At 37.2% G+C, this 19,840-nt stretch overlaps 1 protein-coding gene across 1 annotated transcript in view; it reads right to left on the bottom strand.

The window, feature by feature from the left end:
- LOC140154783 (uncharacterized) overlaps nt 1–19,840 on the bottom strand; it is a 53,658-nt gene continuing 33,818 nt past the window's right edge. The window contains exons 26-48 of the mRNA XM_072177350.1: nt 19,537–19,788; nt 18,747–18,959; nt 17,587–17,808; nt 16,488–17,228; nt 15,794–15,949; nt 15,358–15,519; nt 13,957–14,118; nt 13,344–13,559; nt 12,065–12,781; nt 11,710–11,943; nt 10,391–11,262; nt 9,987–10,140; nt 9,210–9,330; nt 8,941–9,074; nt 8,564–8,786; nt 7,601–7,791; nt 6,604–6,795; nt 6,051–6,284; nt 5,641–5,862; nt 4,093–4,371; nt 2,730–2,939; nt 1,698–1,850; nt 1–1,202 (exon numbers count right to left, since the gene is read on the bottom strand). Of these exons, the coding sequence (XP_072033451.1) occupies nt 1,201–1,202; nt 1,698–1,850; nt 2,730–2,939; nt 4,093–4,371; nt 5,641–5,862; nt 6,051–6,284; nt 6,604–6,795; nt 7,601–7,791; nt 8,564–8,786; nt 8,941–9,074; nt 9,210–9,330; nt 9,987–10,140; nt 10,391–11,262; nt 11,710–11,943; nt 12,065–12,781; nt 13,344–13,559; nt 13,957–14,118; nt 15,358–15,519; nt 15,794–15,949; nt 16,488–17,228; nt 17,587–17,808; nt 18,747–18,959; nt 19,537–19,788 (6,062 nt within the window). The 3' untranslated portion in view covers nt 1–1,200. The remainder of the gene's footprint in view (nt 1,203–1,697; nt 1,851–2,729; nt 2,940–4,092; nt 4,372–5,640; nt 5,863–6,050; nt 6,285–6,603; nt 6,796–7,600; nt 7,792–8,563; nt 8,787–8,940; nt 9,075–9,209; nt 9,331–9,986; nt 10,141–10,390; nt 11,263–11,709; nt 11,944–12,064; nt 12,782–13,343; nt 13,560–13,956; nt 14,119–15,357; nt 15,520–15,793; nt 15,950–16,487; nt 17,229–17,586; nt 17,809–18,746; nt 18,960–19,536; nt 19,789–19,840) is intronic.

Genomic DNA, 19,840 nt, shown 5'->3' with positions numbered 1-19,840 from the left:
TATGATTTGTAGAATGAACTTCCGCAAAACATCAAGGTGTTATTTTTCAATAATGTATTGATTTAGATAATGAAAATCGATCTTTTTGGCGGCCTCGACTAACAATACTTAGTCAACCAAACCAAACTTCATATTGCAGGTGTAGTACAATTCTATTTAGCCACATCTCAATAGAGCATATTCCAGTTTAGCAGAAAGCCTCAACTCTGAGGTAATAAATTCGCGTTTTACCGACTTTTTATGCTAACTTGGTTCTTCTCCATTTCTTTTCTTATGTCTTTGGTCGCAAAGCGGGGCCGCGGTTTTTAATATTTAAACATGATACAGTTCTTATTATCAGTAGCATAATAATTTAAGATTATAAACACTCAAGATTATCTTCTATAACTTACAAAATATAGAGAAATCATACCCATAGTCTGTCTACATAATTTGACAAAGAACAACAACAACCTTATTTGAAGGTAAGCCCTTTTAAAGGGTTTTAAAACATGTAAAACATACATGTCTTCTGAGTAATCTAATCTAATCTTTATTATAATAAATTGCAGTCACTTACTCTGTGTAGCAAAATATGAATTTGACTGAAGTATCTTCTTTACATTACTCAAAAGCACCATCTTTGTGTAGAGCATTACAATGAGTATGCTTAATGCCTTAATATACGATTTTTGTCAAATTTTAATTTTGCCATTATTTGCCAAATATTATAAAATATTATAAGTAACAACTGTCAGGAAAGTTTTCTGGTCATTTGAAGCCAAAATAATTAGATGAAATGAAAGAAAACTCATATACAATCTTAGCCGCTTAACATAATTAAGACTTTAATTCAAACTTTTGTCTTTTAAAAAACAACGAATTGGGTTAATTTGACCAAACTCAGTTTAAAAGATCGTATATTATGGCTGTAACGTCTATTTCAGATACTGGTTTTGTGAATGAAGTAATCAGAATTGACCTTAAGTCTAATATTTAGTACATCTCCAGGTTAAGGTTGTCATTAGCACACCAACACATAAGAGTATAATGTCATTAGAACGTCAGTATAGTACTGCCAGGTCACCAAAGTTGCAATAATTGTAGACTTATGATTGTGCTTGATACCATTGAATATGTTTATAAACAGATTGCAAACTCAGATGCGAAATGCAAATTGTTGCATAATTCTAGCACGTCATTTGAAGTCCAGAACGTCATTTCTGAAATTAAATTAAAAATTGGGGTCAATTATTTAATGAGACAAAAAACTATTTATTTAACACATGCACCATGGACTCCAGTTTATACTCTGGCCGTATAAAACCTCTACTTGAATTTGGTGTTTCTTTGGCAATTACTGTTTATTAGTCGGGCGAATCGTTTCACGGTTGTCAAGTTGTGAATTTGAGCCGTGTACGTAGAACTTTGCCCTTTATAATGGCCCTATTAAATGAAATAAAATGTGCATGATTGTATTATAGTCCTTAAAATATTGTGAAATTTGCGGGCAAGTTGAAATTTGTATTAAGCTACGAGCCATGATCCAACATCCAACCTAGGGCAGCAGGCATGATGATCAAAAAGTTATTGTTCGTGCACCAAACAAATCTTACGGCAGTTCTTGGAAGCCAAAGTAAGTCAATGTTAATTCTGGTAAGAAAAGAAAATGTGTGCAGGGAATTTGCGATTCATCAAAATACTTTTTGTTTACTTACACAAGCACTGTGTAATACGAGTAGCTCCCTTTGGACTGGTACTTCTTGGTGGACAAGCCGAGCAGAAACTCTTTCCTGAATTGTCCTGATAGGAACCAGGGGGACATAATTGGCAAGTCCCTGCATTGAAATACGCTCCCCGTTGACACTTAACTAAAACAATAAAAAAGTTTGATACATTGTAAGAGGATTAGCAACTGTTTTAAAATGTTGCAATTTGGTAGTTCACTACATCTTGCGAATGGTAGTGAGCTTTGGCAAAAATTGCATTAATCATTTCATAGCGAGTGTGTAGAAGAATTCAAATATCACAGATATACTTTTGTAAGTCCTATGGTTCTTGAGTTATGTTGTAAAGAGGGCAGAAAAAACAACACTTTTGTGAAACGTACATAACTCGTTTACACCAATAAATTAAGCAAGTTTTCAAAGTATATGATTTGTAGAATAAACTTTTGCAAAACATCAAAGTGTTATTGTTCAATAATATATTGATTTAGATAATGAAAATCGATACCCTTAAATGTGTTGTTAAATTAATGTTTCTAGGGAAATGTGCGTGATTGGATGGGTTCCGTTTAACCCTACTCCACTCAAACCATAGAATAAAAGAAACAGGAAAAAGAAAGGAAGATAATAAGTGTTCATTATTTGTAGTACTTTTATTAAAACAAAAGTAAAAGATGACAATGAATTAGATACCCTGCAAACGGGAAGACTACATTACTTACACATTTGCATTGGCAACAGCTGATGTTAAAGAATAAAAAAGAAACAAAGGAAAGGAAGAAGAGAAAGAATGAAGGAAATGTGTTTTAGGGTTTGAGGTTTTTAGGAAAAAGTCAATGCTACTTACAAAGTTAATTTTGCAACAAGTAACGCGGGGAAAGAAAGAAAGAAAGAATGACCCTGACATTTCAGATTTAAAGCTAGTTAATAAAGAAGTATATGTTTCTTAATCAAATGCGGGGTCTATTTTATTCGTATCATCTGTACGGCTTTTACTTGATAGTTACATAGTAAGTTACGTACCACACAGTGCCCTCTTTTGACTCTGGACGGAGCCTTCGGGGCACGTGAAATTGCCTGCCATATTTCTGCTATTTAAATCCACGTCGTATTCCACGGTATTTATTGTTACACCCATGTCACCATTGCTAGTGCGGTTGAAAAAGTCTGTAACGGTGCCTTCTAAGTCAGTAAGAGCCTCATCCACTTCGTCATTCTGATTTCCTGCCGGATCTAAAATAATTCATTGTATCCGAAAATTATTGTGTAATTTTGACATTTTCGAAGTTGATAACAACGTTTTGCTGAGTAACAAAGTGGTAAAATGATGTGTCAATAAATTCTAACAACAATTATGACAAAAATCACCATTGTTGGTTATTATTATTTTAACAAAATACCTTGACATGATATTACACGCATTTTCTTGAATATTTTCATTTTTTTGTTTTGCTTTGTTTAATTTCCTCTTTAACCTGGATTACTCATCCAGTGGGTAATGCAAATAATCCGATGTTCTTCCAGGGATCAAAACAACAAAAAAGGACCACAATACATTAAAATTAAGACATGTAAAATAAACTCCTCAACAACAAAAGTTTGGAAAGATTTTTCAAGCATCTATATATATCTCAAATTATTTATGACATGTTCATATCGTGTTGCATAGCAATGGATAGCTACTTTATTCCCCTTTACAATAACATCACATTTGAAACAATCACCATTTTTACCGCTGAGTACGTTTTGTGAATGTAGTGGGGCCTCAAACACAATGTGCCAAATTGACCATAATTATTCTATGCAGCAAGCTGTAATCCCATATCTTCACAATCTGGAACCTAATGCAATCCTCCAAGATGACGAGTGGACAAGCCATGGGCAGCCACAACAGCCAGGCACCTCCTCCTCATGCTGCTCACCAGCCTGGTCACACGTTGCTGTGGATGGCATTCCATTATTGAACCCGGATTTGTCGCAGGTCATTCAATGTTGCATTTGTTGCATCGGCTACTCTGGCACGCACAGCACGACCAAGCTGACAAGTGTTCAATCGGATTGAGGTCTGGGCTGATAGCAGGCCATTCCATTCTCTCTACTCTAATATCCTGTAGGTAGTCGTTGTCTACCCTGGATCTGTGGGGGCGAGCGTAGTCATCTTGTGAAGATATGGGATTGCAGCTTGCATAGAATAATGGTCAATTTGGCACATTTTGTTTGAGGCCCCACTACATTCACAAAACGTACTCAGCGGTGAAAATGGTGACTGTTTCAAATTTGGTATCATTGTAAAAGTAGCTATCCATTGATAAGCTACACAATATGAACATGTCACAAAAATCTAAGATATATATGCTTGAAAAAACTTATAACAAAACGTACTTACCATTGCTCACGATCAAACGTTGTATCTTAACTTTGACCTTAACATCGCTGCGATCAGGAACACTCCGTTTACTACGTCCTCCGTCGTACCTTGCTTCGCACCCTTCAACTTCTGGGGTACCCACTTCACAAGAACCCTCCTTGACACATGGAAGTTTCCGTGCTTTATCAGCAATAGTTTGTCGAAATGCGGCTTTGGTGTTTCCACCATCGGAGCTGCAGTTAACATTCGTGTAGTTCATAGACACTTCAACCTCTATGTCACTGGGTAAACCAAGATCTGTAATAGACGGTATCGAAAAATACATTTTAACTGAAGGAATGGGTATCCTACATGTCCAAGAAGGATTAGACTTGTTGAATTATTGAAGAGTACATCATTGAAATCATGTATAGTTTGCAGTAATATTTCTGGAAATGTTGTTTTTGTTAAACATTTTTTGAAACAGTTCTATTTCTAAATAATAATAACAATAATTATAATCATCTTGATGTGAATTAAAAGTCACATCTTAAGATTAACTTTTTCCTTAACCCAATAGATTAAAATGCACGTAATCTGAAATTAATCTTTAACATGAAAGTATTTAAAAAGACACAGTTCATGGATCAGGTATATAGTAATTTGATCTTACTTTTAATTTTCATATTAAACCTTCTCTGCACAGATTCGACAATAAGTGATTTGAGGCATAATGATACCTACATCCTGACTCTGGAAAATGATTTAACAAAAACCTCAATTTGAATTTAGGTTTTTAAGCCAACTACAGGAAACAAATTCGATGTTTTATGCCTTTTACTGAACGTTATTCAGGGGTAGTAGAAGATCCTGGTCTGGCTGAAGATACTAACGGCTAGGAACAGTTAATGGGAGGCATTAAACACCAGCGTGTCAAGTTATTGCCCTTCTTGACCTCTATAGTCTCTTGGGATAGAGTCCATAGGGCCGGACTACAAGCTGGAATCCTTTGAAGAAAGTGCATGCACCGTTCAAGGTCACTGATACAAGATTCTAGCCTTTAAATTGGATGAACTGTTGGCATATCTTCCTGGTCTTCTTCAACAAGAGGAATGTATGGTGTGACTAATTCCCAACTTCATTAACGTTTCGTTATTTCTCGCCAGCCACAACATATAGGTAGCTCGTAACGCCACTCTTGATATAGTGTCTTATGCCTTCTTTACTTCCTCATTTAGCAGGTCCAGGAATTTGAAGCAAGTTTACAGTGTCTCATTGATGAAGCCTCTGGATCCGACTTCTATTTGAGAGCCTTTGAGCCTTGCTTCTTGTTCTTCATATTTGCACTTTTTCTGTAGTTTGCTTGTGTCATATTCTCTTCTGCTGGTGAGTAGATGGTGATGCCAGGTCTCCTTAACGTGATTACTAATTTTGGCGGGAAGTGCTTGTCCGTTCTCATCCCACATCACTTTCTAGTCGTCAGAACTCTGAATTCTTTCTTTGGCCTTGTCACCCACCCAGGCTACATTTGCCTTTTTCTGTCTTGAAAACTATTGAAAAAAAAGCCAAATCAAATCTGTTTCTTACCTGTGCAATTTGGTAGGAAAAGTGAATCTAAAATAAGATTATCTTTTTGATTCCATTCGTAGGTTGTATTTGGTCCACATCTGTATTCATTTCCATGTGTAAATAGACTTATACCATATCCTTCGTCACAAGTGAGGTAGCACACTTTATCGACCATACTTCCGTCTCCAGTACAGTTGGTGATGATATGAGAGTCGTCACCAATTGGTAATGAATCACACACTGATTATAGACAGATAAAACACAAATTAAATATTTGTTACAAAACAATAAAAACTACTAATACATGGCATGTATTATATGTTAATAAGATCCTCTAAAACGACAACAACAACAACAACCATTTTCTCCTTCCATGGTTACGACTATAATATTTTGAGCAAGCAAGGCTCATTGCAATAGCAACATACCTCGGCGAGTCTCGCAGTATGGTCCAGTGTAGTTAAGATTGCAGACACATTCGTAAGATGCAATGCCATCAAGGCAATGAATAGAATTCTGACAGTCATGGTCTACGCAATCATCGATGTTGGTTTCACAATTTACTCCAGTGAATCCTTCCGGGCAAAGACAGGTATATCGTCCTATTTCTTCAACGCATGTGCCGCCTGATTGACAAGGCTCATTGCCGCAATTCGCATAATCTAACAGAAGTTCAATATGCACAATAGTATAGTAAAGATATAGTTGTTGAAATCCCTTTTAACAGCAACATAATACATATTTAATTAGGTAATATAATGTGTCAGTGATATACAAACACCTACAAACAAGGATTTGCCATAAATTTGAAGGAATATATGAATTCAATAACAACAATAAACGTCTAGAGTCCATCATGATGCCTAAATTCAATATCGACGTTTACACCGCTATCAAAAGAAAAATAACAAGGAAATTCATGAATTATTTTATAAAAAGCAGTACCCATGCACACACGGTAAAGCACCGGGATGTACCTACCGTCGCACATGGAGGGTCTTTGCATTGTCACGCCTTCTATTAATGTCGTCTTTGTTGTATAGAAATCAGGTGGTGCAACAATATCTCCCGGATTCGTGGACGAGGCACATTGTGCAGCCTTCTCCTGGATGGTAAACACGTCCTGCACTGATTGCCACATGTGAATGTGTCCGATGGAACCATTAAAAGACGCTGTTTATTGAATAGCAACAAAATAATGTGATTAGTCATTGTTCCGTTTTATTATTATTGTTATTACATTCATCATCATCATCATCATCATCATCATCATCATCATCATCATCATCATCATCATCATCATCATCATCATGCTTTGGATAATTAGTGTAATAAAGTAATGTACCCTATACGGTAATACCGGTAAGACTAATAGAAGATCTTTACAGCCCGCGGGCTATGCCTATCAGCCGCTCTACATTTTTGTCCATGCAATCACCCGGTTTATGAATAATTGATAAGTTTATAAAATTTCAAAAAATGCATGCAATATCAAATCGGTTGAAAAAAGTTTAAGAATCACTACCACTAGCTGTGAATCACCACGTACATATAATGAGGGCCCGGTGGCCTAGCGGTACGGCCTCAGACTCATATTCGGAGAGTTACGGGTTCGAACCCCGGCGGTGGTGTTATTGTGTTGTGCCCTTAGGCAAGGCCTTTAACCTCTCTTGTCTCTCTTTACTGTATTAAATGGATACAGGTGTATAGTGCTATGAGTATGACGGTAAAACATACTCGAACTCCTTCCCAAAGTTAATTCAGGGGAGTCTGGGCCAAACGCGAAAGAAAAAGTGAGCATGTGTGAGCGCGACTTTTTACTTAACTATCATGATTGTGTGGTAGCAGTGAAAATTGCGGTTAGATTCTTTGAGAACAGTTTAGTAAAGACTTTGTGGCTCCTAACTTTTACCGACACTGAAACTTCGCAATCGTCATTATCGATTAATGTTAACTATTATTATACTATAAATAATACCCGTATTTGTGTTATTGCCTATCATCAAAAGTCCTTGACCGGAAATGCTGCCCACAAGAAGACTATTCTTTCCGGAGCCACTGAGAATACCCCTGTGATACATTTGAGCTCGACCACTAGTTCCATCCCAGGTGATGGTCAGATGATGCCATTGGTCATCATTCAAATTGATGCCTCCGTTCAGCTGATACCTGAAATATTGACGTGGTTTGTATAATTATAAAGATTAAAGCTCTCTTGTAATTGTGAACATTACAAAACAAATCTTGGTTTGTTTCAATACAACTGGGTGTGGGTATGTGGGAGAATTTGAGTTAACGACGTTTTTTTTTTGGGGGGGAGCGAAACGGGGAGAGCAATTAACACTGACAGGTAAAGATTCTAGCTTTTATTTAACCCCGTATTTTAGGGGCACCTTTTATGTATAAAAATGTGGTGGTGATGGGGGGGGGGGGGGTAGTGTTAACAACGGGGAAAAGCATTTATTAACATTCCATTCGCAAATCGTAGCCTCCTCAGGCCGCACATACCAATCAGCTCCAGTGGCGGCGCCAGGACATTTTTTTCGGGGGGCAAAATTACCGTAAAAAGTGGAAATTTTCGTAATTTTGAGTTTTTTCTGGGGGTGGGGTGCAACAGGGGGGCAAGACTTCTGACTGGGGGAATTTGCCCCCCATGCCCCCCCCGTGGCGCCGCCACTGATCAGCTCCTCAGAAGTGGTGTACAGATTCAATAAATAACTGCTACAAATATTGTTGTCTTCTATAATTAAAATTAGCAATGCCTATATATCTTCAATACCATGAATACCTTTACTTTGATGTTTTCTTTCGTGTCATATATTGACACTTTTAAGAGAGCAACCAAAATTTGGTTATACGAATTGTTTTCTTTTGAAATAGTTGATTATAAGATCATATAATATGCCTATTGTTCATGTCGACAATGCTCCGATCATCTCACCCTTTAATATCAACAGTCAAATCCTGCGGGTTGGTGATTGCAATATCTGTAGTACTAATGTTCCCATCATTAGATAATTGGTGATGCGATAAAATGTTACCCTCTGCACTTGTTGCCTTGATCCAAAACGCCAAAGTAAATGAGGATATAGAGTCATCAAACGGGTTCAAAAGTTCCACACTTTGATTGCGATTTTCAAGTACAAAATCAAAGTCGTTGTTCGCTGTTATTATGCAAAAAACAATAGGAAAAATTGGTAAACACAAACATAATACCGTCCTACACCGATATTGTATTTTACAATTACATTTCGTCCAAATCAAATCCATACTATACATAGTAATGGTTATTGTTGCAGTGGGCATTAATAATCCTACCATATTGACAGAATTCTCCTTCAAATCCATGAGGACAAACGCACACGTAGCCATCAACAATATCCGTGCAATTGGCTCCATTCTGACACTCATTGGACTCGCATTCATTCATATTTTCTGCACAGTTGAGACCACTGTAATAAAGGAAATTTACAAAAAATGTAGCCCTCATCTTACATGGCCAATTAATAATCTTCAATAACACAAAAATATATACATAATAGTAATCATATTTAGGATAAGTGTGTGCTATGATATTTGGAATATACCTAAATCCAGAACTACATTGGCATGTGTACTGGTTGATGCCGTCCTTGCAAGTACCTCCGTGTAGACACGGGTTTGGAAGGCAGTCGTTAATGTTGATTTCGCAAGCAGAACCTGTGAAACCTGTAGAAGAATAATACAAGGATGGTTATGCAGACATCCATAATATCTAAGATCACATATTAGCCACCAACAGAGGTCATTGGAGGTTTAAGCTGGAGGCATTGTTTTTATCACCTTTTAGAGCTTGCCATGAAAGTTGTCACCACATCTGGTTAGACAACATTGTCTGTCGTCACATGACAGTACGTGTCACCAAGTATATACAATAACCACAAGAAGAGGCACATCAAAATATGCACTTTCTCACTTATTAACTCACTCACTCACAAAGAATCACACTTTGCATATGGACGCAATTAAATGCAATGCTGTGTGACACACTTGCAACACACACATCCTCAACGCGCCCCACCACAACCAACCATCCTCAATACCCCAAGTATGTGACGTAAGGGACTGTTTAATGTTTACGCCAGGGGTGGGGTGGGAGTTTTGACAACAAGATTCACGTTCCCCCCTCTCTCTCTCAAAATGTTTGAATTCCCCTGTCCCCTACCACTTATTTCTCCATTTAAAACGTACCCCGTCATGGTTTAAGTAAAGAAATCACATTCGCCCTCAAGATCAAAAAAATATGGGATTCCCTCTTAAAAGTCAAGTCATACTGCTGTAAATATTGAACGGTCCCTAATGTCTATTTAATAATAAGCTTTTACCTGATGGACAGAGACAAAAGACATTATCTCCGTCATTGTTGGGTGGCTGACAAGTACCCCCATTGCTGCATGGAAAAGTATTACAGACGTTATCAGATTGTTGACAGAAGTCTCCAGAATAGCCCAGTGGGCAGTGGCATATGTATCCATACACCTGTATGTATGATGAGAAGTAAGGCGACAAATTGATCAGATAAAATAAAGAAATAAATAATGCAATATTTTCATAGCACAATTTTTGATTCAGATTGATTACTCATTATCACCATCACCTACAAGTTATCAATTGTAGAATACACCGAATATTAATATTGCAAATTAAAATAAAAAACCTTATAATGCAGAAATCTTGATATTCTTACATATAAAGCGCAGCCGTAAAGGCGAAATCTGTATATCCTTACCTGTTCTTCACACCTGGCACCATTTACACACCCATGGTTACTGCAGAAGTCTATGACACTATTTTCACAACGCGCCCCTTGATAACCTGCTATGCAGGAACACGTAAAGCCATTATTCTGTATAGAACATGTTCCACCATGATAACACGGATTTGGCTGGCAAGGACCTTGATCTATTTGACATGAACGCCCCTTGAAACCCACAGGACATCGGCAAAAGAAACCATTCACCATGTCTATACAGGTAGCATCCCGATGGCAAGGATTACTCAAACATTCGTTGATGTTTATTGAACAAAGAGGGCCAGTATACCCTGGAGCACAGGTGCAAATGTATCCAAGATGTGCATCGGTACATGTACCACCATTTTGGCATGGGTCACTGACACAATCAGGAATGCTCTTTTCACAAACGTCCCCTTGCCAACCAGGAGCACATGAACATTCGAAGCTTGCTATTCCATCTATACATGACCCTCCATTTCCGCATGGGTTAGTAGAACACTCATTAATGTCTTCGTTGCAGTTTCTTCCTATGAATCCTGCATGGCACATGCATTCATAGCCATCCACTCGATCTTCACAATCACCATTTCCACATATATCTTCTGTACAATCGTCGGTATCAATTTCGCAGAGTGATCCTTCAAATCCTGGAGCGCACAAACATTCATAGCCATCCACTTTATCTACGCACGTTCCATGATTTTGACAGACGATACCGTCACAGTCATTGATATTGGTTGTACACGTTTCACCCGTGAAACCTTGTGCACATGTACAGGTGAATTCATTGATGCCGTCATAACAGGTGCCTCCGTTGTTGCACGGGGTTGAGTGACACTCGTCAATGTTGATATTGCATGTTGCACCTTAAACAATAATTAAAATAGGGAATAATCTAAACGAGAATGGTCCAATCAAAACCCCCTCCCCTACATTTTGGAATCAGTAGAAAGCCTGTATAAGGACTGACAGGTGTTTGTTTTTACCTTGGACGATAATATGTTTCAAAAGTGGGTTAACCCATTTATTAAACACATAGTATCCATTTTCAGTCAAACGTTCTTTAAATATCGCCATAAAGCTCCATATATAACTGAGGATGGGAGTTCAAGGTAATTTGATCAAGGTGTAAAATTAGTACGTGATGAAATTGGATCATCCTTCATTAACCGTTTTGGATAATTTGTCATTGGAAGGCAATACAAAACAGCATTGTGTTTAAAATCTAGATTCCGCTTATAGACTGAAGCCTACTGTTTCTATATAAAGCAACATGATAATGTTTCAAAATAATGTAGTGTTCACTTGCTTACCAGTATATCCGGGAGGGCATGCACAAAGCAATTCGTGGGTCTCTGTATCCGATGAACATATACCTCCATTCATGCATGTATCCCGGTGACAAATGGGAACCTTCGTTTCGCATCGAGGCCCGATACTACCATTTGGACAAGCACAAGTGAAATCTTGATTTTCTTGAGAACATGTTCCCCCGTTTATACATGGGCCTGAGTCGCATGGATTAGAGGGTGTCTCACAATTGGAACCTGCATATGAATTCAAAATAAACGATGTAAGCATTTACTAAACCACAAAGACGATTTATACTTTTGCCAAGCATTTATTTGGTGATATTAAACACTTCGAGATTACTGATTTGCTGCTTACCTTCATATCCATCTGGACATCTGCACAAATAGCTGTTAATACGATCATCACATGTACCACCGTTGCTACATGGGTTCGATTCACACTCGTTAATATCGATTTCACATCTTTCACCTTCATAGCCGGGTGAACAATTACACCTAAATGTAATGATGTTAATCCTTGTTCCTCTTTGATGATTCTCTTCCACCACGCAAATGCCCTGGTTCATACATGGTGAACTGTCGCATGGATTTATTTGTGTTTCACACTTCGCCCCAGTCTTATCCGGCGGGCATATACATTTATACGATGTTTCTAGATCAAGACAGGTTGCACCAGCCGAACATGGATTACCTACACAAAGGTCAATATCGATATCACATAGTTGACCGCTGTAACCGGTTGAGCATAAGCAAATAAAAGCCCCTAGAAAGTTATGACAACTACCATCATGAAGACATGGATCGGATAAGCATTCATTAACATCTTCATTGCAAGTAGGACCTCTATAGCCTGCTGAACATGAACATTCATAAAATCCAGTATGGTCAACACAGGTACCACCGTTTTCGCAGGGGTTGATATAACAATCGTCTATGTCAGTCTCGCAAAGAATGCCTGTAAAACCCTCCTTGCATGTACACATGAAAGAGCCTGGGGTATTTGTGCTGCATGTCGCATTGTTAGCACATGGTCGAGAGAGGCACTCATCCGTGTCAATAGAACAATCAGTACCTGTAATGGTAAATGACATAACGTCTTCATTAATAACGTCACGAAGAAGTCTATGAAAAGTCTATACTAACTACAGTGCATCAAAGCAGTTGCTGCTTGTTAAAAACTATACAATACGTAATACTGCAATGAATAATTTTTTTATCTTTGGAAAAAAAATTCCTCCACTTTCTAAACTTTTGTTGATATATGTTAAGCGATGCATTGCAGAATCAACTTTTACCTACACCAACTAAAATGATGTACTAAATTTACTAGTTATAGTTTTATTATAATTATAACCATTATTATTAGTCATAGTAGTAGTGATTATTATTCTTATTAATAATAATAATGATGGTAATAGTAATAATAATAATAACAACAACAACAACAACATTATAACATTATTATTATACGTATTATATCATTATCATTATTATTACTACTAGTGTACATCATGAACGTTTGACTACGACAGACACACAGAGACCTCTAATTATTTGAGTAATAAAGATTCTTCTTGTTATTATTAACTATAATTATGTATACATTACTATTACATAATGCAACAATTACACACCTTCATACCCATTTGAGCATGAGCAAAGGAAGCTATTCACGCCCTGATAACACAAACCATTAACACATGGATTGCTTTCACATTCATCGATATCAATCTGACAATGGTTGCCCGTATAACCGGGTAAACAGTCACAAACGTATCCCTCCGAGTTGGATGATCTATGACACGATGCGCCATTGAGACATGGTGACAAGTCCGCACACAAGGTGTTTTCTGAGGAAAGAAATTGAAGTGTTACAACATGCGAGCTGTTCGTGGCAACATATAACATACGCCCCCCCCCAACGGCTAGGCATATTCAAACGTAGCCGAAACAACATTCTGTAATAATTCTGTAAGAATAAACGTATTGGAATAGGCATATATACCTTCCTATCCCACAAATAATAGATAATGCACAAACATTAAACGAGTATAATAGTTTTAACCTTTCTGAAGTGAAGCAATGGATTTTTGGTAACTATATTTTTAAACTAGGAAGAATTCAATAATACGTAAGTTAATTATTTTCCCATCTTCGAACTATGTTCAAGGACCAAGACCCTTTTTAAAAACTCATTTGAAATTAAATATAATATAAAGTAGTATGGAAAGCAAGGAGTTGAATTACCAATACACAGATTTTGGTTATCAGCCCCGATGTCTAGGGTGATCTTGTTATCTACACACTGTATGCAGACTGTTTGGCCGGTTGCAGGCTGGTAATGATGACGCGCACATGGTGTACATGGGATTAATCCAGAACTCGATGATAAACCAGGAGAACATAAAGCTGAATAGAAGTAAAATAAGTTGAAAAATGTCATATCACTTACACATAACTACAAAAACCAATAAGGCACCACATCCAATTTTGTCCTATAGCGATATCGTTGCCCGGCTAAATACCGATGACTCTCTCTATCATACACTGGTGATTATTGTATCAAGCTTCATAATTAACATTTGCATAGCAGTATTATTTTTCATTTCAGTAAAAACCGGAAGCACTATACACTAATGTTCAGGGTACGATAAAAAAGAGCTATCGGTACCTATCGGGCACCGATAACGCTGTAGGTCCAGATAAGACGTTGTGTCTAAGAAACAACGGCCGGACAACAAAACTGCATTTTTTATTTGGTACGGGTAAACATATCAATTGATGTATACGCCAATTGATCAAGCTAGATCAGTAAACAAGTATTTCTTATTTGTATTCACCAATATCATAACCTACATACAGGGCGAGTCAAGAAAAGTGCAATAGCGCGCAGACTCGACATTTACGTGAGAACCAAGTTTGACCCGTCTTCTTAAGCCACACTCAATAGTCACATTTTGTGACAAAATGAAGTGCATCACAACTACCGCTTAATACTTAGTAGTTATGAGTCTTTTTACTGCGATACCTAATTTTTCTCCTTTTTTTTGTCCACGAGGCACCATGTAATTTGAACGAGAGCAAATAATGGGCAATAAAGACACCAGATCTGAAACTGACTTTAAATTAAATCAAGGTTGATTTTCGCGTTCTTTCAATTCCTTTTTTGGTTCAAACAAACTTTCTAACATTACTTAAGTCCTTCATACCTCATCCACCACCAACTCCATTTTTTCATGCCCAATATTTCAAACTTACTAGATATTTTGTAATTCATTCCAATTCAATTTGCACGCATTTCCTCTCTCACATTTTGAAAACCCTGGTAATAATGGTTTTTCTACATAAACCAGACCAGGGGCAATAACACTTTGGGTGTTCCATTCTACTTCAGTGCCAATGAGATAAAGAAAAATGGCAGTTGCATAGAGTGTGCTGACATTAAAATTGGCTATCGCTGTAAAATGTGTCATAAAAACAGAACGGTAAATGCTAATTACTTCATTTGTTCACACAAGGTCACTAATGAATGTATAATTTATGTAATGTTTGTACACCTAAAATTCACCTGGTTCTAAAATAAAGATGGCTTCTTTGTCCTATTGCACATGTTTTGACTCACCCTGCCCAATGGTAAAATGTACTTGCCTTTGCAGTCAGATAGAAAGCGAGTAGCAACCTGTTCAGTAATTTGCCCATCGGGGCATGCGATACAGTCGGTAGCAGCAGTACCTGGTTGATAGAAACCTCGTGGACACACTGCACACGGTGCGAACCCTGTTTCAGAACTTTGACCCGGCAAACACGTGTCTTTTTGTCGTATGAAGATTTAAAGAAACAAAGAGCAGTCATTGTGAGCAATTTTTAAAAAGGTTCTAAACAATATTTGGCCAGTAAAAAATAAATGATAACAAGTTACTTCAGACCATCCAAAATTCATCGGCGAGATGATCCATATGATAGATATGCGGTGTTGAAATAGTTATTTAAATAGTATCTATTTGATATATATTTTATTGTCAACTAATTTTACGAAAAAAAAATAAACATGTCTTATGCACAATATATTACATAAGATATTCACCTTTACAGCTGTCGAGACCTTTTGATCCGATTTGTGAAGTTGACTGTCCATTCGGACATGACTTGCATAAAGCTTGGCCTATTTCATCTTGATAGGTTCCGATTGGGCAAGCTTGACATTCTCCACCCACGGAATATGTCCCCCGGAAACAAGGTGCTGAAATATGTAAACGTCATTTATTTTTATAATCTTATATAAACGAATAGTTACAAAACTAATACTAAACTACAAAGACATGTTAATCGTCCGAAAACTGAGAATAGTAAATATTCAGACACTATAACTTATAAATGAAGACGTCAACTTTCAATTTTACGCACAAATAATGTACTGATATTCCTTCAAACTATAAATATTTCACGACTCGAAATAATGTTTTGAAGGTATGTTACGTGGTTTTTGTAAGGTAAATTTGCAGGTAGCAAATTAGTCCTATAATGAGATACCAGAAAATGTTGTCTGTTGTCCCACCTTGTCCGCTTTCAAGGCCGCAGTTAAAGCCCTCCAATAGTTGTCTTTTTTATCTTGTTTTTGTTTCTCAGTTTATTTTTGTTCGCTTTGTATGCAGGGCTTCCCTTTAATTTTGTGCTCTTTGGGTATTGCCTGTGCTTTTTGCCAAATGTAATAAATAAATAAATAAATAAATATAAATAAATAAATATTTTATATAGGTTTTATGCAATTAGATACCTACAGCATAAATAGGATCGACCTGCAAGCACATAGCCCAGCTCACATTCTGGTGCAATTTCCCAGTAGTACATTGGAAAACCATCATCAAGTCTTGACGTCAATGTTAATCCCGGTACATCAGGAACTAATGTTCCACTTCTTGCCAAGCCGTAAAGACCATCCATAAGGTCATCAAATTCGTCCACAGCATCCCACGACTCATCTACAAGATCGGCATTCATAGCTGGATTAAAGGTTCTCTCAACGGTAAATGATATTGTCACTACGAAAGGCATGTTGGTGCTCCTTTTACTGAATCTTTTCAAGTGCTGCTTTCTTGCACCTGGTGTTGGTTTGTCGTCCCATGGCAAGTGATGTTTATGTTCTTCGGGTTTTGGAACTTTGCCCTCGTTCATCCATCTCTGTATGGTCTCGTAGGCATGATCAACTAGTTCTTGATATTTTGTTTTGTTTTTATAAACAACTTGTTCTTTAAATTTGTCTTGAAACTTAGTTCCAGTAAAGCTACCCTTGCTGGTATCGCGTCTGCGTCTGGTACTGTCTATTGGTCCACACATGACGTTGACGTCTCTGACATTGCATTCTATTGCATTTTCACAATAATCAGTCGCAAACATCGAACCAAGAATCAATTCAAGAAAGGCATTTCTTATGGCATCTACTACTGCTGGATTTGTGCAGTCAATGTTTGAGTAATAGTAAATTTCTCCAGGCAAGTTGTATCTAGGTGGCCCTCTATTTCCTGAGAATAAATACATGATATGTTGACAAAATTTGAGTTTTGAATTCTGGTTATAGCAACAGGAAGGCCATAATCTATGCATTATTATCATAAAACATTATTAGCATAAGCATAGCATAGATGGATCAATATTACCTTATGAAGTGCTCACATCAAGATTTACAGAAAGGTATACAGAAATGGTCAAATCTTTTTCGGAAAATGGGTTGGGGTGGCGATACAAACAAAACATCACTTATTTCCAAATCCACATGACATATAAATCTATGATCCGCTTTGTTTATCATTACAGTCTTACCATCAAATGTGTTATGTTTTAATAAGTAGGCTACAATAATTTAAAAGAATATTTTCTTACGTTCGCAGTCTGGAACCGCATTGTTATCCGTAACCATAACTCCTCCAATTGACCAAATGGCTTCTCGGCATAAATACGGTGTTCCATATTGGAAAAGATGAGACACCTGATTTGGAACATCGTAACCATCTGTGCACGTCATGTAGCAAAACTCTCCAACTGACGACGAGTCACAAGCAAATGCACCGTTGTTAGGTTGATGCAATGGTTCACAAGCTGCAGCTGCAAAATCCAAATGAATCAAATTTCAGTATCAAACAAGTCTATGTTGGTATTCAATATACTTTACAAGGTGTGTAAACAAATTAGGAACCTTCACTATTATGGTAAACATGGTAATTCAGACCGAGATATCGTGTTCCATGCTCGCGAATAGTAACTTTTCTTAAAGGAAATCTGTACCATAAACTAATCAATGGCTATATAGTTGCAGTAATAATAAAAACGACAAACAGTGAACGTCCCAAGCTTATATACGTCCAAATAAAGGAGAAATTCTTAATTCCTTACGACAATCAGCGATCACTTTGTAATCCATGGTGGCGGCCATATTGATACCCGATGTATTTTATTACGCTGTAACGGTACCCCGATTTTGAAACCAGCGAAATCCGTGCCACCAGCCTCGTCCCTCATGAACTTTGGTGACACGAAGCGAATACTACCAAAGTTCAGATTCAACATTCGTTCAAAAGAAAACGCGACCATTTTTACCCATAAAACTACAGAAGAACATAAAAAAAAAAAATATTTTAAGTAATATTTATGATCAACAATGTCTTTTGAGAACGAAAATTAAAAACAGCACTAAAACCAAAATTCGCTGTGGGGTCGCGAATGCCATAGCAACACACGCTCGCCGCGGGTCTGTGTGAAAGGTTACACTACCGTTTGTGGCAGCAGCAGCTATCATGGCGGCTTCCATGAATCGCAGAAACGAAGGATTAAAAGTGCTTTTTCTTTGTTAGGAATATTCTGAAATTCATATAGACCGGCTGGTATGTTTAATTTAGGGGTATATAACTATATTAGCCATTGATTAGTTTATGGTACAGATTTCCTTTAACGTATTTATTAAGCAATGATCATGATGATACTTAAGCTATTTTAAGATTGAAAACAATTTTCTTACGTTCAACAGTAACGGCAAAACTACACACAGATGTTTCCGTACTCCCTGGAAGATATGCCATACATTGAATGGTTGACCTGCCACGGTGAAATTTGAAGGGGGTGTCGACTGCAAATTGATGGAACCACTGCATTAGTAATCGGATGCCGAAAGTCTGGTGTTTGCCAGGTAATATCATTCGCAAAACTGCCAGTTAAATTGATGTCAGATGGACACGAAGATACTGTTGGTGGCCTATTCACTGATAAGTTGATAAACGTATGTATGGTTAAGATTGTACAAACTGTTAACTTGGTTATGAGCTTGGAATACATAATAATCAAAGTTTACAAAAATAACACGTTTTTCTTGTCAGAAAGACCATCCGTTGTGCCAAAGGTCACTTTACCAGACTTCCTATCTGGAAGATGTAATGCAGATGGCCCTGCTAGTCACGTGGGTATTATACATATTTTGCTCTTTAAAATAAATTCCAATGAATCAAAATGAAGAATCAATATAGAATGTGAATCTTTTGGTAATCACAATAAATGACGCTAGGAGATTTAATTTGCAAGCAGGTTTAAAAAAACCCAATTTTCACTTTTGCCAACAATATTCAATTCACTGATGCATAATCTCGTTATATATAGCAATAAATCAAAATAAAGGGCCGTATCCAATTTTACTCATCTTAAAGGACGATCGACAGTTACAGGCTAAACAAAGTAAACATCGAAGACTTATTATGGTCAGAAGGTTTCCCCGTCTTATTGTCAGAAAAGTTGAAATTGTATCTGCAATCCTTTTTTTCTATAGAACAAGCCACATTGTCTTACCTATAACAGAAACGTTAAATGTGCAGCTTACGCAGAGATTTGCAGCATCGCAAAACGTGTAATTCATCAACGTATCTTGTGCAAAATAATAAGGTGAGTTTATATCTGACGGTGACCTTATGACGGTGAGCGGCACCAGTGAGTTATCGGTAGCTCGTGGCATTTCAAACGTCGCTTTGGCCAAGGATGTGGTTTCGTTCATTTCGATGTTTTGTATACCAGGACATGATCGCAGTTGAGGCATTGTCGTGTCTGTAAGAAGATGATGTGAACAGAATGAAAAGAAAATGGGTAAAAAAATCAG

The sequence above is a fragment of the Amphiura filiformis genome, chromosome 6, assembly GCF_039555335.1.
Source record: "Amphiura filiformis chromosome 6, Afil_fr2py, whole genome shotgun sequence".
Lineage (NCBI taxonomy): Eukaryota > Metazoa > Echinodermata > Ophiuroidea > Amphilepidida > Amphiuridae > Amphiura > Amphiura filiformis.
Note: the sequence above shows the minus strand (reverse complement) of the source record. Positions and strands in the feature narration are given on the sequence as shown.